Source organism: Quercus robur, chromosome 3 (assembly GCF_932294415.1).
Source record: "Quercus robur chromosome 3, dhQueRobu3.1, whole genome shotgun sequence".
Taxonomy (NCBI): Eukaryota; Viridiplantae; Streptophyta; class Magnoliopsida; order Fagales; family Fagaceae; genus Quercus; species Quercus robur.
The window spans coordinates 35671560-35690569 of record NC_065536.1 but is presented as its reverse complement, the minus strand read 5'-3'; the positions used below and the strand labels follow the sequence as shown (position 1 = coordinate 35690569).

At 36.1% G+C, this 19010-nt stretch overlaps 1 protein-coding gene across 1 annotated transcript; it reads left to right on the top strand.

The window, feature by feature from the left end:
- The first annotated feature begins 1337 nt into the window (after positions 1–1337).
- LOC126717921 (protein S-acyltransferase 11) lies at positions 1338–18707 on the top strand. The gene is made up of 4 exons (XM_050419913.1): positions 1338–1615; positions 2698–2920; positions 5667–5965; positions 18003–18707. Exons 1-4 carry the CDS (start codon positions 1598–1600, stop codon positions 18480–18482), a joined length of 1020 nt encoding a protein of 339 aa, XP_050275870.1. The 5' UTR covers positions 1338–1597; the 3' UTR covers positions 18483–18707.
- Positions 18708–19010: the final 303 nt, after the last annotated feature.

The following is a 19010-nucleotide window of genomic DNA, read 5'->3' as shown; positions in this document are numbered from 1 at the left end:
TTTGTTTATTTGTTTTGGGATGAATTTGTTTTGGCTATTGTTATATAACGCTTGCATATAATTTTGTAGTGCTATGTTAATGACATCAATATAGATGATGTGCAAATACAAGAGAGTGGCAATGGAAACTCAAGAAAGTGGGATTTCTAGCATGAAGTTCCACTTTAATTTTTGTACCAAATGGTTAAACAAACATATTTTTTTACCAATCGTTTAAACAAACATATTTTTTTGTATGAACCGTCCCATTCGTTTTCAAAGTGTTACAATATATACAGCTTTGTATGGAGTGTTCGGAGATTTCAATTCCATTTTAGATTTTGTGTCAAGTATTACTTTATTTTATAATTACTATAGCATGGATGAAGTTTTACTTTAATTTTTGTACCCAGTATTTTTGCATCAAATATTTCAATAGATTTCACAGTGTTACAATATATTTTAATTCTTTTATGGAGTGTTTCAACAGATTTTAGGTGCATTATAGTTTTTGTGAGAAGTATTACTTTTTTTTTTTTAAATTTCTTTAAATTCATTTAAAATTATTTTAAGTCCACTTATGAAATTAAATGAAAATATTACAATCTAAAAAAAAATCATATTTATTAGATTCACATGACTTAATTACTTTTATTTGATAGCGAATATGACAAAGTTAGCAAAAGTCAAATAATTCAAAAAATAAGAAGTACGGGTATATAAAAATTGGTCAAAATATTATTATTATTTTCTTTACATTGGCCTATAGACAAAAAATAAGAAGTAGATTAGAAATGGCCTATAAAGAAATTGAAGTTGCAAAAGAAAAAAGTGGTGCATATATTCTATCATATGTCTCATTAATAAATAAATAAAAATGTAAGTGAAGAGCTTTTTTATCAAATGGCCTAGAAAGATCAATATCCAATGTGCCTCAGTTCTACAAAATGCATATACTTGGAGGGGAATTGTTCTGCTCACATTTTTGGTAACTAGATTAATACTAGTATTTACGCATGCGCTTACGCATGTGCTTAGAGGCTCTTTTACTTTTTTTTTAGAAAAAGTTAATAATTTACATTTATTATAATTTGGAATTATTATATTTTTTAATAAAAGATTTAGAGGTGTGATGAGTATTATGCATTTGAAAGTGAAATAAATTTTTATCACTCTTTAATTTTCTTTTTTGTGATTAAAAATGTAATAACTTCAAATTATAATGAATATAAATTATTAATTTTTTTTTTCAAAAAAATAGAAGAACATTTAAGCAAAGGGGTTAGTATATACATATTACATATATATATATATATATATATGTATAATTAAAAAAGAAAAAGAAAACCAAAGACGGAAGGCCAATGCTCCAAGCCCAACTTTTCCTGGATGATTGGAGCATCCAAAAAATTCCCCAAAGCAGAGCTGGACGCTTGGACCAACAAGAAGTAGGAAGTCTTCTTCCTCTCCTCCGACTCTGGGTCTGGGGAGGAACTATTAAATTTTATTTATTTATTTATATTCTCTTTGAAATTACTTTTATGAGTTCAGAAGAAAAATGGTCCAAGTGAACATACATAGATAGATAGCCTCATCATTCTGAAATAATCTCAGTTACATGGCTGACCTCCCCAAGGTTAGTTCCCACTTCCAACTTTTTTGTTTGACTTTTGTTTTGGCTTTACTACGTCTTTTGGTGTTTGGGTTTCTCTTTTTCTTGCTTGCTCCCATTTCCTTTCCTTGTGTTATTAATTTCACAGGCTGTATATGGATATGGATATGGATATGGATATGATATGATAAATAACTGATACCCAGTTTCTGAATATTGTGTTGTTGGAAGCCAAATAATGAATTGTAAGTTTAGGAATTTGTTTACATGTGCTTTTTTGGTGGGTATAGGGATATCAGTATTTGTGGGTCTATAGTTTACAATTGTTGAACAAAGGGTTATGAGCCTGTGACTTGTGTTAAGAATTAAAGCGAAGGGTGGTTTTATGAGTTATTTAATGCCTTTATTTTTTCTAGAAGAACTTATGTGAGGTTTTAGGCAAGGAATTGATTTGTGATTGTAAGGAAGAAGAAAAAAGAGAGGATTTTATGGACTTCAGGATTTTGTGAACTATAAACAATCCTATGAGAAAAAGAAGAAGAAAAAAGAGGGTGGTCATGAATGGATTTTTTACTTTCTAGAATTTGTAAATGACTTAGTTGTATGGTATCATACCATAAAATTGACTTCTGTATAACTAATCCATGGTGTATATAAAAACCATTAAGATATGGCCGCTACGTTTCACATTTGTTTTATTTTTTAAAATAAAAAGCTCCAACAAGTGCTCTATGAGCTGATAGGAAAAGCTCCAAAAAGCGCACTTTTGTAAACATACCTCACTTTAGAGTTGAAATTTGCTGAGCTTTTGGCGCTTAAGCTCACTTTTGCCAATAGTGCCTATTCCTCTTACACCTATAACATGAGTGAGTGAGCATGTTTATGGGTGCAGGGCCAATCATACTGTAATTATGCCTTTCTAGTGATCTTTATGAATTGTCATTAAAATTTCTGCACTTTGTAGTCTCCTTGGTTGCTCACTTGTATTTGGACATGATTATTGGTGCATGGCCAGTTGTTGTCTACATATGGCTTTTTGGATGATCTTTTTTGCGCATTTCGTTGTGATTTAAAAACTATGTTGCTAATGGAAGGGTCACATATAGGAGCAATTTATAACAATAGTCAATGACGATCACGAGGCAACATGCTGGGGTTGTGGATTACGCCTTCTTCTTCCATCTCATGCACCTATTTTCAAGTGTGGTTGGTGTGGGGCCATAACAAATCAAAACACGTCGAAATGTGAAAGCAAGGGCTCTCGGTGGAGGTGCTTGCGTGACCGGTGCTTTGTTTGTGTCCTCATTGTGTTTATGCTCTTTGTGATAAGTAAGCCAATAATGCTCTCTCTTTATTTGGAAAATTGATATCTAATCTCTATTGAATGCATGACTGAGATCCTCCCCCTCCCTTCTTTGTCAATTAGAACTAGGTATATTATTAGTTTCGCTTCTGCAAGTTATCTTTAGTAGTTCAAAAGTTAATTGATGTATGTCAAATGGTGGGCATCCTTTCCTTCATCAAAAGAGAGCCTAGAAAATATGGTTTACATAACTATTATAAATAAAGCTGACGGTTCGTTTAGATAGAATTATATAAAGAGAAGGATTTGAATTTCATGTTTTAGTTTAGAAAGTATGAAAGGAGACATTTATTTTCTATTGATGAAATTTAGGAGGCATTTGAGCTTTATTAATATGTGGATTTGGAATAATTATGAACAAGATGTCCTTATCAAAAAATTATGTGCAAGATGTCATTTTCAAATCCATAACATCACAAGATGTGAGCAAGTCTATCGCACAAGATCAAGGTTGGAAGAGTTAATAATTAGGGGAAAAAAGAAAAAGAAAAATGTCAAAATGTAGAGGGGAAGGTATTGAAATGAAAGAAAATAAATTGCAGGAAAATTGTATCACTGATTGGACCTAGCACAACGGTAAATCACCAGTGAAGAAATCATAGAGCTTTCCAGCAAGGTAAGATTTCTAAAATCTACCTTCGCTGCTTCATCATGCGATGATGTTTTTGATTTGTGTGAAATATTCTTGAGCATTCTGGATTATTTTGCTTTAGATTTGGTTATTTTTGGTATGGGGTTTTGTTTGAGAGAAATTAAGGTTATGTTTGGTAACAATTTTTGTTTTCTATTTTCAAAAACTTGTTTTTGGGAATATAAATAAAAAAACAAATTTCTTGTATTTTTGAAATCAAAAACATGTTTGGTTAGTTGAAATTAAAAAAATAGTTTTTTAAAGAAAAAAATAGAAAATACTAAAATATGTTGTTGCTAGGATTTGAACTCTAATGCTAACTCATTAAATGAGACAGATTCATGAAATCAAATGCATGTTTTTATCTATGTAGCACGGGTGCGTTTCGGGACTCGGGTGCGGGTGCGGGTGCGGGTGCGGGACTCGGCAATTTTTGAAAAAGGTGGGTGCGGGTGCGGCGGGACTCGGCGATTAAAAAATTATTAAAAATATTTTTATTTATATTTTTAATATATTGCTAAGCATACTTTTTACATTATACAAATATATACCAAATTTAAGAGCAATAAACAATAGTAGATAATAACTAAAACATGATGTTCATAAATTAAACACAACCCACAAGATTGAAACTAATGAAAAAGAGGCAGAGAGCTAATGAGAGTGAGAAACGAGTGAGTAGGGTTTAGTATTTAGATTAAACGGTGCGTTCTGTGTGTGTGTGTGTGTGTGTGTGTGTGTTTTTTTTTTTTTTTTTTAAATTTCGGCCGTTTCGGCCGATATCGGCCGATATCTGCCGATACGGCCCGAGTCGGCCCGATTCGGCCCGAGTCGGAGCCGCATCGGCGCGAGTCGGCGCGAGTCGGCTGAGATCTCGAGCCTGCCACGTGGCAGGACTCGGTCGGACGCGCGGGCAACGGCGTCCCTCGAGCGTCGCCGCGTCCGGCCGCGACCGACGTGGGTGCGGCACCTCCGGTGCCGCGTCCGTGCTTCATAGGTTTTTATTGACTTTTGAAAATTAGAAACTGAAAACAGCATTTTGTATGTTTCCAGTTTTTTTCACAAATTGAGTTTTGAGAGCAGTTTTTGTTTTCTGTTTATTTTGGGTTGCCAAATAAGATTTTTAGTCTCAAAAATAGAAAATTGTTTTTGGAAACAGAAAATAAGAGAAAAAAACAGTTACCAAACATACCCTATGGTTTTCTGTTGGTTTTTATTGATAATTTTGGGATGGATTTGATTGGGGATTTAGGGTTCTCCCATTGTTTTCATGAATTGGTGCCAATATCTTAGGCTCAAATGATAGCCATGTGATCTCTCTGTTAGCAAATGAAAGGACCATTGACAGAAGGGGTCTATTTGATACGGTATTAAAGTAATTGTACTAAATTGGTAAAAACAAATAGAGGTCTTAGTGCAACAACATAAAATTTAGGGGGTCTTGGTGTAATGTTCCCGAAAACATATATTCTTTTGATTTCTTAATAGTGTGTTGGCATCTGCTTTGGTGAGATGTTAATCACGGGGGATCTGATCTCTTTTTCAGTTGCTTGATGGTCTTAAATAGTTTTAATATGGTATAAGAGGTCCTGCATGAGTTACCTTCGTATTTCCATCACCAGCCTGGTAAATGTTCTTATAAATTATGTTTCTCTTCTACAGACACTCACACACACACGTCCCTTGGATTATATCATGCATGTTATCACACAGAAATCACAAACCTAAACAGTCTAGGTCTTATGAGAAGGGAAAGAAAAGCATCAGTAGTTGAACTTAAGACATCTGGTCCTTGAGATATTGCTACAAACCACTGTCGTGCAGGTTAACACACATTTCAATATTGAATCTTCCACTTAAGTTTATTTGTGCAGTTTGTTGTGTCTACCCAAAAGAATGCTGCCCATAGCCATATTATTATCCATTAACTAAATATAATGAATTATTTTTTTTTATCTTGAATTTGTACACCCTCATTTCCATCTCAAGTCTCAGTGCACTACTTACTAACCTTTTACTGGATCCCATATTCTTGATGATCTTTTTCCATCTCATCTTGATACATTTTCCTAAAAATGCAGGTGGTGGGGTGTGGGCAGTGTGCCCAATTGTTTTTTCTATTAGCTACTTCTGTGGGATATTCCACTCCATCATAACGGTGATCTTGTCTGTAACTACCCTTTCTTCATTCAGCCTTGCGGCATTTTGTTGTGCTGGCATGCCTCCAAGCATGCAGTGGGGTAGCTTTCCATCTGTGCGGCAAGGTGACCTTGAGAACTATACCTTCTGTCACTACTGCTCAAAACCAAAGTCACCTAGGACTCATCACTGCCGTTCATGTGGAATGTGTATATTGGATATGGATCATCATTGCCCATTTGTAAGTGGTTATGACCTTTTCAATTTATTTAATAACTTGAGATATGTTAATTAGATGTTTTGCTGCCCACTATAAACATGTTATTATTTGAGTTGAACCTGCAATCTAGTGGGCTTTGGTGACTTGGGATGTGGCATTAAGCAAGGGGCTGGTTCATTTATTAAATTTGCTTTTCTGTGCTTTGAACGTTGGCTTCATGTTCCTTTGGTCAGTCCTTAGAAGCAGTTTATGGAGGCATAAGATTGTTTGCCTATGTATGGAATCCTGCCCCTTTTTTTTTGGTTTCTGTTTTCTGCAAAACAAAAATTACTCTTGTTCTGTATGCTCATACCAACCTTTGCCATTAATTAATTTTTTTTTTTTTTTAAAGAGATTAATTGCATTAAGTAGTTAAGTTGTAGTTGAAGTTTATAACTTGAATAGGAGATGCAGGGAATGATGAATACAATTTTATTTATTTAATTTCAGAAATCAATTGTTTTTATTTTTTTCAGTTGTTTCATTGGATTTTATTTTAGGCTTTATTAGTAAATTAGGTTAACTCTGCATTTGTCTATGTTTAGTGTCATGTATTTTGTTCACAGCTGATCCTAAGCTTGGAAAAAGGAGGAGGGTTGTGGTCACAGCCAGCATAAAACTTAGTCACTCTATTATGAATAGATCCATGACATATACATGTTGGGGCATCCCCCATGTCAATTAAGAAAGTTGTTATGAGTGAGTATTAAGTTAGGGGCAAAATAATAATATTATTTTAATCACTGTCTATATATAAATAATATTTATGTGTTAGGGCAATTACAATAAAATTAACCCTAAACACATTTTTTAGTCAACATGGTATCAGAGCCATACAACACCAAGCGTTCTTAGCTCCGTTGACCATGACCCACTATTTGTGCACCGTTGGCGACCACAACCCACTGTTCTCCATCATCGGCAACTGCATCCACAACCATTTAGCCACCCACGGTCTACTCTTCATACCGATGAGCAAAACAAAATGGGGTTCACTGGCTGGAGACGTCAGCTAAGCTCTAGTGAGACTGTGTGGTGGTCTTCATGGCACACAACTGCCATTGCCTGACCATGATTCACTCACAGGTTTAGTTGTGTTCCTCTGGCAACCCACAAAAACACCACAGAGTAGCCTTCTGCTCTCGCGCTGAGCTGCCACCTCTTTATCTTCAACTTTGGGGCCAATGTGACCCTTCATGACTTAAATTGTGTGTTTTTTTGGTCTTTGATCTGCTGTTTGGGTAACCATTGGGTTGGTTTGTTTCTTTTTATGTGCCGGATTCATCTCCTGCTTTCCTTTTTTTGATTGAGTTGCAGTCTTTATACAAGTGTGCTATTGTACTCCAATGAAGACTAGTTTATGAATAAGATTCTAGTTAGGATTTTTCTAATGCCTTGGTGTTGATTCCAGGCAATCCTAGGTGTTGATTCCTTGGTTTCTTTTTATTTTCTATGTTTGTGTTTTTTGTTTTTTTTTTCAAATTCTTAGCATCATTTTAAATTTTTAATGGCACCACTCTTCTTAGGAATCGAAGTTATGAATGTAGCATTCAAGGTTTTCTCAAACCTACAATTATCATACCAACTCTGAAAGACATGTATGATATCAGCCTTTAAGATTCCCCATCAATGTTAAAAACAATGTGATTGTATCCATGCATAGACTTGGAGCCTTATCACCATCTATATCTTGCAATGCTGAAGTATTTCTTCTTTTTCATATTGTATTACATCCATTTGTTAGCGTCTTCATCAATAGAGGACATATTTAACCCCCACCTGAGGTCTCCAATTAGATGATTCAATATATAATCCCCAGTAAAACCAAAGGATTCCTTAACCTCACCATCCTCTGGACGTGACACTCCATCATCTTCTAAGTTTCCAAAGAAGTTTACTTGAGAGAATTAGCCAATTAATGAAAAGTCTTTGTATAATTTTCATCTTTCTTCGGCCATATTGCTTGACTGCCAACCCCAGGTGACTTCCTCAAATGAGCTAGCTTTTCCATTTTTCAGATTTTTGTTCCATTCTCTTTAATCAGTCATCCTGGGATAAGTCCTTAGTCTCTTTCTTCATATCCAATTCCTTTTCTCCTCCAACACCTTGTTAACCCTTACATGCTAAACAGGTCTTTGTTTCAAGCACATAAATCCTGCTTAAGCTCATTATCCTTATGCTTTATTTATCTAAGATACTGAATTTGATAATTGTTTGTCATCTATTTATCATTATGTTTTATTATGCTTCCATCCTTATCTATACTTTTATCAAAATTTTATTGCATATGATGCAGTCATGGATGATTAGTTTGTTACTACTTTGTAAATTCACCTATTTAAAGATTTATTTTATGGGGCCCCATGTATGAAATCCAAATGAAGCGAAAAATTGTTGGGTTTTTGACGTAGGACAAGGGGGAACAAGGTAATCTGATTTAGAACACCAGGGACAGATCTGGTATAGCTGGGGTTTTGAAGAATTAGGGTTAGGTTTTGGTGGGGAATAGGCTAGAAAAAGGGACAAAGATTAATAGGGTTTTAGGAATGAATCAAAAGTGAAATTCAAGATTTGGGTTTTTGTGAACAGTAACTGTGAATAGTAAAACTAAAGAAAATAGATAAATTCTAGGAATCACACCTAGGGTTCCTTCGCATCACACCTCGGAGAAGGTCATCACACAAACCATAAAAGAAAGCATAGCTCTTAAATTCTGAAAACATTCATTAATAAAATACATCTGAAATATTGAAGTTCGCCTCCAATCCTCTTTCTCTACTTTAGGGGCTGCTAAAATACATCTCACTATAGATAAAAGAGAAGTATCCACTTCATCCTCCTCCAAGTCATCCATAGCAAAAGCTCCATAATCAAATGCATCCTCCTTATGATCTTCATCTCGTTGTGTTGCCCTTTCTTTATCTTAATGTGTAAACTTCTCTTCTTTGGACATTGAAAACTCATGTGACCTACCTCACCACACTTGAAGCATTTAGCCTCTCTTCCACTAAAATTATATGACATAACCCCTTTGCCTTTAGAATCATCCAAATTGGTAGATGCTTTTAACTCAAAATATTTCTTAAACGCTGCCTCCTCGGTTTGACACCCATTCTTCCTAGTAATTGGATCTCTCAAGTACTCCTCCATGTCAAGAGCCACTTGGAATGCATGTTCCACATTATAAACAGACTGTCTAAGCATCTCCCTCTGTATATCAGGCCTCAAATTAGTCTTGAATCGAGCTAGTGTTTGACTAGGCTTTTCGGCTACCTAACTCCTAGTCTTAATTTCATCAAATCTCTGCATATACTCAGCTACTGAAATGCTGCCCTGCTTCAAGTTAGAAAGTTGTTCGCACAACTTATCTCTGTAGTTAGCAGGCATATATTTTTCTCGAAGCTAACCTTCATCTCTTGCCATGTGCCTACGGGCGGTTGGCCTATTCTCCTAATATTGTTTTCGACACCAAACCACCACACTTTTGCCAAGCCTACAAGCTTCATCTTAGCAAACCTTACTTGCCTATCATCCGCCGTATCATACCAATCAAAATACTCTTCAATAGAAGCAATCCAATTTGAGAATACCATGGGATCAACCTTTCCTTCGAAATCTGGAACTTCCATCCTCACCTTCTTTGTGATATCACCAGCTATATCATAAGGTTCATATCGCCTTGTTTCTAATATTTCTCTAGCCCACTCAAGAATTGAATTTTGTGGTACTCCTTGGGTACGATACCCCTTCAATTTAGACCCTTGATTGGTGTTGACATGCTCTTTTGCTGTTTGTTCCGCTTCATTCTTATCTTTCTCACCCTTATTGGCTTCGGATGTTTCCCTTATTGTAACAGCAACTTCTTGATCATTAGGTTTAGAAATTCGACTCTCTAAATCATTCAATTGAAGGTTAAATTCATTGAGTTGAGCCAAGATTTGAAAAATAAAATCATCGCACTCACCGTCACTCAATTTCCCCTTAAACAATCTCCCTGATCGTGTAGACATGATGCAAAATCCCTGCTCTGATACCAAACTGATATAGGACAAGGGGGAACAAGGTAATTTGATTTAGAACACCAGGGACAGATCTGGTATAGCTTGGGTTTTGAAGAATTAGGGTTAGGTTTTGGTGGGAAATAGGCTAGAAAAAGGGACAAGGATTAATAGGATTTTAGGAATGAAATCAAAGGTGAAATTCAAGATTTGGGTTGTTGTGAACAGTGATGTGAATAGTAAAACTAAAGAAAATAGATAAATTCTAGGAATCACACCTAGACTTCCTAAGCATCACACCTAGGGTTCCTTGGCATCACACCTCGGAGAAGGTTGCATCACACAAACCATAAAAGAAAGCATAGTTCTTAAATTCTGAAAACATTCATTAATAATCAACTCAATAGAAAGTACTACAACTCTTTAAATAGAAGACTAATACCTAATCCTAGTTGAACTAGGATTTCTTAAAACCCTAATAAGACTTGGACTTGGACTCCTTGGGCTTTATTACACAACCCAAACTAAATAACCAAGCTTAAAATAAAACTAAAGTAAGACCCAATAGACTATAAGCACAGCCCATTCTAAAATATTAGGAAATTACAAAATTGCCCTTGATACATAAAATCAAATAATTTAATAGGAAATTTGTCTTCTCACTGCCTCCTGCATCTGTTTTAAAGGTTTAGTTATGTGTGTTTTACTGTTGAAACATTTTATTTATTTATTTGTGTTTTATTTTATTATTTATGGTCAATTTTATATTCAGGGGTAAATCTGTAACCTTAGATCCAAAATTCTCCAATCCCAAAACCCACCACAATCACACAGACAAATTCCTCAATTTATCCTACAACACCTATTTAATGTAAAATATCTAGATTCTAGTTATGCCCCTAAACTTTCCAACTTGGAGTTGACTTCGTTTTGGTCTCATCGACTAACACAATATCATCTGCAAATAACATACATCATAGGAGGATCTCTTCCTAGATCAATCTGGTGAGCTCATTTATATTAGCAATGCAAAGACATAAGAACTTAATTTTGATCCTTGATGTGAACCTATATCAATAAACATATTTCTTTTCCAAAATTGAGCACATTACCTCTCTAGGTTCTCTATCATAGAGCAAATTGACTGAAGGTAATAAACTAGGAAATGAAATTGTTGCTTGGGAACTAAACCTAAAATTTTTCTCACCTTCTCTTGTCCTCTCTCTCAACACATCCTGGCTACCTCAAATTAGCCATAAATTTCTGCTCTTGTTCTTTTTTGTTTCTGTTTGGTTTATGTTTTCCTTTATTTTTAATTTTTTGTTGTTGTTGTTGTTGTTGCTATGGGAGGATCTATGTTTTTCTTTGTCAAATCCAAAACTCCTGAATTCTAAATTGAAGAAAGTGGTACTTTTTATTTGTTATTGTTACGTATTTTTGAAAAAGGTCAAGATTCATCCCATTTTGTTGCTTTGGGGAAGGAGAATGCTAAGAGGCTGCTGTTTAATGTGGAAGGGTTGGTGTTGAAACATTCTCCAACACAGTTTTCCTGAACATTTAGGGAGGGAGATAAAATCTTTTTATTATCCAGTTGGGTTCTAATGTTCATTGCATGTTCTTGCTTATCTCTGAACTCATCCGAGGCCGGCTTAAGGGGTCCATTGTGATACCGGAAGGAAAGTTGGGGAGGGGATGAAGAGGATTTGGACTTCACTTGAGGAAGACGTTAGAGGCTTCTCTTCTCCAACTTGGACATCCCAAAAATCAAAAGGGTGATCTCAAGCAGCTTGCTCTGGTGATGGTGGAGGGGAGGCAGAATAATTATGGAATTGTGAATAAAGGGATGGAGAAAATTTTGGAATTTCAAATTTCAAAAGTAAAAAATTCCAATGGAAATCACAACGATTTTCGCAATGTTTATTCTAGGAAAGAGAAGGTTGGGTCTGGGGCGAAAGTTATGTCAGTTATAAATGGGATTGTTTCTAACGATATGCTTGGAAAGTTCACTTTGGATTTTAGCGAGGTTTTGATGGGAGGTGGGGTGTGGTTTTTTTTGAAGTTAAGGAAGTGGGCTTAGGACAGCCAGCTCCTGTTTTAAACGAAATCAAGCCCACACTTAAAGTCCAGCTAGATCAAGATGTTTTTTAGGAGTCTAGGCCCACAACTAAAGCTTGGAAGCCTCAGGGCTCTTTTATGGGCCAAGTTGGGTCTGCTCATCTGCCCAAAGACCAGCCAGCTTCAATCAAAAAGCCCATTCCAGTTATTCCTTCTTTGGTTTTTTCTCGCAAATGCGTCGAGTGCTGTGGCTCTTCCACTACCGGCGATGATCCATGCCCCAATATTGGTATATCTACCCTCGCGTTCCGTAACTCGGAGGTCAGTTCAAATGTTTTGGAATCCCGAGTTCTCAATAGAGCTCCCACCCATACTTCGGAACGAATTTCGGCCACCATGGAGTAGATCTCTGAGGAAGATGTGAACCCACACAATGCTGAGTCAAGCCCCACTCCACAAGTATCGGTGCCAACATTCAACGACATGGTGGTTTTGGCAATTGATCTCAACTCTGGTGTTGACAATGAGTTGGTGCACCGACAAATAAAGCAGCTTATATTTGATCAAGCTACTGACATGAGTAAATCGTGAGGTTATTCTAATAAGTGGGTTTTAGAACTTTGTGATGGGAAGAGGGTGGTGGTGCCAATGGAGATCGAGCGACATCCATTAGGCATTTTAAAGGACTCTACTTCGGGTGAGCTTGATGTTGTGGATTATTCAGTGAATTCTTTAATGCCTGTAGAGGGACAATCTGTGTGGGAAAGAGTAGTGGTGGTGGGTGTGGATTCTAAGGATTGGTTCGACAAAGGTGGTGAGATGGTGGAATTTGCCCGACTAGATTCGGATTGTTCAGAACCATTGAATGTGACTCCATTGGCTATATCGTATTGTATCGAGACCCATGTTACCGAGGATCTTTCCGGTCTGTTTGAAGATGGTCAGTCTGGAAATCAGGCTCGTATGTCACCCTTTTTTCAGAGCAAGTTCTAGGAATTTGGCTCTTTTTTGGAGACGTCGATAGAAGGTTTGGAAGAACTTGCTTCTAATTTCCTCTTGGCTGTTGAGGAAAGAATCAGACAAAGGGCAATGCTATGAGAAAAAAAATTAAAGGGAGGAGGGAAGGGCTTAAAGGAGTTAGGGTGAGCTCTATTAATTATGATTCCGCCTCTGGTAAATCTTGTGGTTCCAATAGGGAAAGGGCTGTGATTGTGTTCCAATGAATGTGAAGATAGTCTCTTGGAATGTGAGGGGGATGAATGAGAAGGATAAGAGGCTTCAAATTAGGAATCTTATTAGAATATGGTGGGCTGATGTCATTTGCCAGTAGGAGACAAAGATGGAGCTTATCACTACGGACTTTGTTAGAAGTCTTTGGGGCTGTCAGCATGTTGATTGGGTTTATTTGAGTTCAATAGGTGCTTTAGGTGGAATATTGGTAATGTGGGATAGCAGAGCTGTGGAGAAGTTGGATGAAGCTGTGGGTCAATTTTCGGTGTCTTGCAGAATAGGAATGCGGGGGACAATTTTGAATGGGTTTTTTGGTTTGTATGGTCCTAATGTGGATAGGGAGAAAAAATTGATGTGGGAGGAATTGGAGGGACTGAATAGTTGGTGGAGTCTACCATGGTGTGTGGGTGGTGACTTTAATGCTATTTGCTTTTCTTTGGAACGTTTGGGGGATGTAAACATCACTCAGATTATGCACAAATTCTCAGATTTCATCTCTTTTTTAATAGGTTAATGGATATCCCTTGGAGGGTGGCAGTTACACTTTGTCCAATTCTTTGTCTAGTTCCAAGATAGATCGTTTTCTCTTTTCTTTTGAGTGGGAGGAACACTATCCAAATTTTCATAAAAAATGGTTGGTAAGTTAGATGGTGGGAGTATTCATAAGTGACGCATGCTGTTTTGTTTTGAGAACATGTGGCTTTAGGTGGATGGTTTTGTGGGGAAGGTAAAAAATTGGTGGGACTCTTATCACTTCTATGGAACTCCTAGTTATAAGTTAGCTATGAAGTTGAAAGCTCTAAAGGGAGATTTTAAGAAGTGGAATGGAACAGAGTTTTGTAGTGTAACCATTAAGAGAATGAAGTTGTGGAATGATTTGAATGCCTTGGATTATAAAACGGAGAGAGTTTCTTTATCTGCGGATGAGAAGCTTGAAAATGAGAGGATTTGCATGGAAATTGAGAAGACTGTCTTGTTGGAGGAGATTAGCTAGTGACAGAAATTGAGGGTACTATGTTTAAAGGAGGGGGACAATAATAAGAAAATTTTCCACCATATGGCTAATTCTAATAGGAGGAACAAAAGCATTGGCAGTCTCAATATTGATGGGGTGTTGACATCAGATCAGTAAATTATTGAAGATGGTATTATTCAGTTTTATAAGAGTCTTTACTCAAAAGATAAGATACATCGCCCTCACCTAGATGTGCTGAATTTTTCCATGATTTCTAAGGATAAGGCTGACTGGTTGGAACGACCTTTTGAGGAAGTGGAGATTTTGGGTGGTTAAGGATTTCAATGGAGATAAAGCTCCTAGACCTTATGGTTTCCCTTGGTGTTTTTCAAACTTGTTGGCCAATTATTAAAACAAATCTTCTAGAAGTCTTTCAGTATTTTTTTGAGAATGCTCAGTTTGATAAAAGTTTGAACGCCACTTTCATTTCCTTAATTCCTAAGAAATTTGATGTAGTGGAGGTAAGGGACTTTTGGCCTATTAGTTTTATTTTATTTTATTTTTTTGGGTGGGGGGGGGGGGGGGATTGTATAAAATTATTTTTAAAGTTTTAGCTAACAAATTGAAAATGGTGCTTGGGGACATTATTTTCAAATCTCAAAATGCTTTTGTTAAAGAAAGAAAGATTTTGGATTTCGTTCTTAATGCCAATGAATGCTTGGATAGTAGGGTGAAATTAGGAGTTCTTGTGTAAGCTAGATGCAGAAAAGGCATCTACTCATGTGAACTAGGATTTCCTCATTTATATGTTGGATCATTGTGGTTTTCCTAAAAAATGGAGAAGGTGGGTTTCTTTTTGCATCTCTATAGTCAAATTCTCTATTCTTATCAATGGCACCCCTTGTGGTTTCTTTGAAAGCTCTAGGGGTATAAGATAGGTGATCTGTTATCCCCTTTATTGTTTGTCATTGTTATGGATGCTTTTAGTAAAATGTTGGATAAGGCAATGAGAGATGGTCTTATGTCGGAGTTAGTGTGGGTCTCATGGGTAACTCTTTGCAGGTGACCCATCTTCTCTTTTTCAATGATACCTCGGTCTTATGTGATGTTGATCTTGTTAGATTTTGTTTCTTTGACCGGTGATTTTTTGGTTTGAAGTTGTATTTGGGCTGAAAATTAATATGGGAAAGTCTGAATTAGTCCCTGTGTTCCAAATATAGCAGATATGGTGGATGTGCTAGGGTTCAATCAAGGCTCCTTCCCGATGAAATATTTAGGTCTTCTACTAGGTGGGAATGTCAGAGATAGTTCTATTTATAATCCAATTATTGAGAAGATGGAGAGGAGATTAGCAGGATGGAAACAATTGTATCTTTCATAAGGAGGTAAAGTTACTTTAATTAAGAGTACTTTGTCCATTCTTCCAACTTATTTTCTCTCTTTTTCCTATCCCGGTGGAGGTTGCAAACCATATTGAACAACTTCAAAGAAACTTTCTTTGGAGTGGTATGGGGGATGATAAAAAAAAAATCACCTAGTGAAATAGGCTACGATTTGTGCTCCTCTTCATTTTGGGGGCTTGGCTATTAGAAGTTTGAGAAGTTTTAACAAAGCGTTGTTTGGAAAATGGTTATTGAGATTTGGGAATGTGCTACAGGCCTTTTGGAGGAGGGTGATACGGATGAAGTATGGCTATGAAGGGGGAGGTTGGTGCTCTCTTCTTGTTACTGGCCCTCATGGAGTGAGTTTGTGGAAGTCTATTGGTTGTGGCTGTGGCTGGCCTTCTTTTGTTCGTCACATCTAGTTTGAGGTTGGGGCTAGGTTTACTGTTAGATTATGGCTGGATATTTGGTGTGGGGATAACCCATTTGAGATTGAGTTATCCAGAATTATTTGCTATAAGTCCAAATAAGGAGGTCTATGTGGCTGATTTGATGAAGTTCCCAAATGCTGTTCTTATTTTTTATAGGGATTTAAATTTTGTAAGAGCCATTCAAGATTGGGAATTAAAGTCCTTAACTAACTTCCTGGATAGTATTTATGGAGTTTCTCTAAGGGAAGTTGGGGATGATAAGATTTGTTGGAAACCAACTATGGGAAGAACTTTTGCAGTTTGCTCTTATTACCAGATTTTGACAAAAAGTATAAAGTATAGATCAGTCCTTCCCATGGAAGACTGTTTGGAAGTTTAAGGTCCCTTCTAGTGTTGCTTTTTGTTTGTACCGCAGCTTTGGGGATATTTTGACCATTGATAATCTTCGGAAACGAAAGATTTTGATTTTAGATTGGAATTGTATGTGTAAAAGAAATGGGGAATCAGTAGACCACCTCCTTATCCATTGCCCTCTTGCTTTTGATTTGTGAACTATGGTGTTTACCTTGTTTGGCATTCACTGGGTTATGCCAAAGACTGTGGTGGAGTTAGTGGCTTGTTGGCAAGGAAAGTTTGGGCTACATTAGAATAGTGCTATTTTTATGGTTGTCCCTCATTGTTTGATGTGGTGCATTTGGCGGGAGATGAATAACCAGCATTTTGAGGATTTAGAGAACAATTTCAGATCTTAAACTCTTATTTTTTCAATTCATGGTTTTATGGACTTTTGTACTTTATGCACTTGATTTGTATTTTGTCCTTGATGTATACTTCTTGTATACTCAGGTGACACCTTTCTTATTTTTTTAATATACTTTTTATTACTTATAAAAAAATAATCATAGAGTTTTATAAAACCAGGTGGGAATATTTGCCCATTTATTTATATTTCTTCATTAAACATCCAAATAAGAAAATAGCCTCTATTGATGTTTGTCATGACAATTTAAATACTTCTTGAACACTTGTTAGTTCACGTACCATTGTATGCTCAATCATTTTCTTTCAAAGTTTAATGATATGACTATTTAGCTTAACTTACAATAATTCATGCAATTTAGCTCTCTCCTTTGTTCTTTTATATAACCAAAAAAAAAGTAAAAGGCTTAGTTAATCCTGTGGGCACTGGTTATTTCATTTTCATTCTCCTCGATGTATCCATTGGATCATCCTAATTCTTTGTACGAGCCTATCATTCCTCTCCTCAAATCAATAGAGTTACTATATTCCCCAAATTCGCTGCTAGACTTCCATTAAATTTTTTATCAAAACAGCTCCTCCAGATTTTTTTAATATCCTTAAAAAAATAAAAATAAAAACAGAACTGTTTGATCATCATCTTTTGATATAGTTGACACGATTCAATTCTCTTGTTTCCTCTCTTTTATCTGAGAAAGTTTTATAAAATTTTCATTCGGCACATCAGGATTCCAACTGATTGAAAAGGCTTCAAGGTATAGGGGCTTGAGGCCTTAAGGGGGGATTTAAGGATTTATTTCAACTTCTGAAGATGTTCTTGATCATGTGATTTTAGATTTGGAAGAAATAGCATCTGCTCTGAAATTTATAATTATCCCAAGACAATTGTTAAAAAATTCGTGTCTTTGAGAATCAAACTTGGTTGTGTACAATTAATAGAAATATTGAAAAATTTAAAAAATTAGTGGGATAGGGTTTCAGCTTTTGATGTTGGAGATTAGGGAGGTTTTAGGATCTGCTTTTCATTCCTACTTATCTAAAAAAAAAAAAAAAAAAAAAAATCTGTTTTTCATTGTTTCTCACAAATTCTTTTTACAATATTTTGACCACATGAAATACTTGGGAAGATCTTGTCGCTAGGATTTTGAAATGTTTCTGTGAAAAGTATAGCTTGTTACTTGCATACTAACAATCATAATCATCTTGCAGATTGGGAATTGTGTGGGTGCAGCAAATCACCGGCATTTCATTCTCTTCCTCATCTCGGCTGTCATCAGTACAATTTATGTATCAATCTTGTCTATATATGCAGGGTTGCATCTATGGCCACAATTAGCTTATAATTTTGGCCGTCTCAATGGGTTTAACAGGGATATGGCTTTCAGGGTTGTGATGGAAATTTTTCTTTCTTTGCTAAGGTCTGCGGCGCTACTATCCACAAGAGGGCTTGTTCTAGTATATCTGTTTATTTCAAGTGTTTCGGTGGAAATAGGATTGAGCATGCTTTTGTGGCAGCAGCTTTGTTATATATATGAAGGGAAAACTTATTTAAGTCATTTAAGCTCACAGGGAAATGATGAAGTAGGGAAAAAAGATTGCCAAAATCTTTTCCGGTTCTTTGGTTGCCCATATTCTATATCAAGATATTTGCCAAACTTTTGGAGATCTCGGAAGAGGCACAAGAGGTGAGAGGGAGGTATGTATATTTCTGAAAATCAGTGCCATGCAGTGACTGTGTATTATTTATTTTTGGGGTGTGAGGGGTGGGGGTGGGGTTGTGATTTTGGTCATCTGTGAGATGAAACTACAGCCTCCATCCCATTGGTTTGTATGAAGACATTTGTAGCCTTGTTGTCATTGCTATTACATTTAAAAAAGAAATAAGAAAAAACTAGTGGGGGTGCATTTAGTTCATGGAAATTGTCAACATTACCGCCATTGATGAATCAATTGATACTTCAGGTTGATAGGAATGAAATGTGAAAATGAAAACGCAATATTTATTCGACCTTTGAGTCCTAAGCTTATTTGTCTCTCCAATCTGCTTTTGTGCAACAGAGGAAAATATTAGATACTGCAATTATTGTGCTGGAATTGATTCACATTGAGTAACGAGAGAGGAAAAGCTGGATTTATGGTTATGAAAATTGATTTATAGAAAGTTTATTACTGATTCAAATGGAATTTTGTTCAGGATATTCTCTGCCTATTTAATAT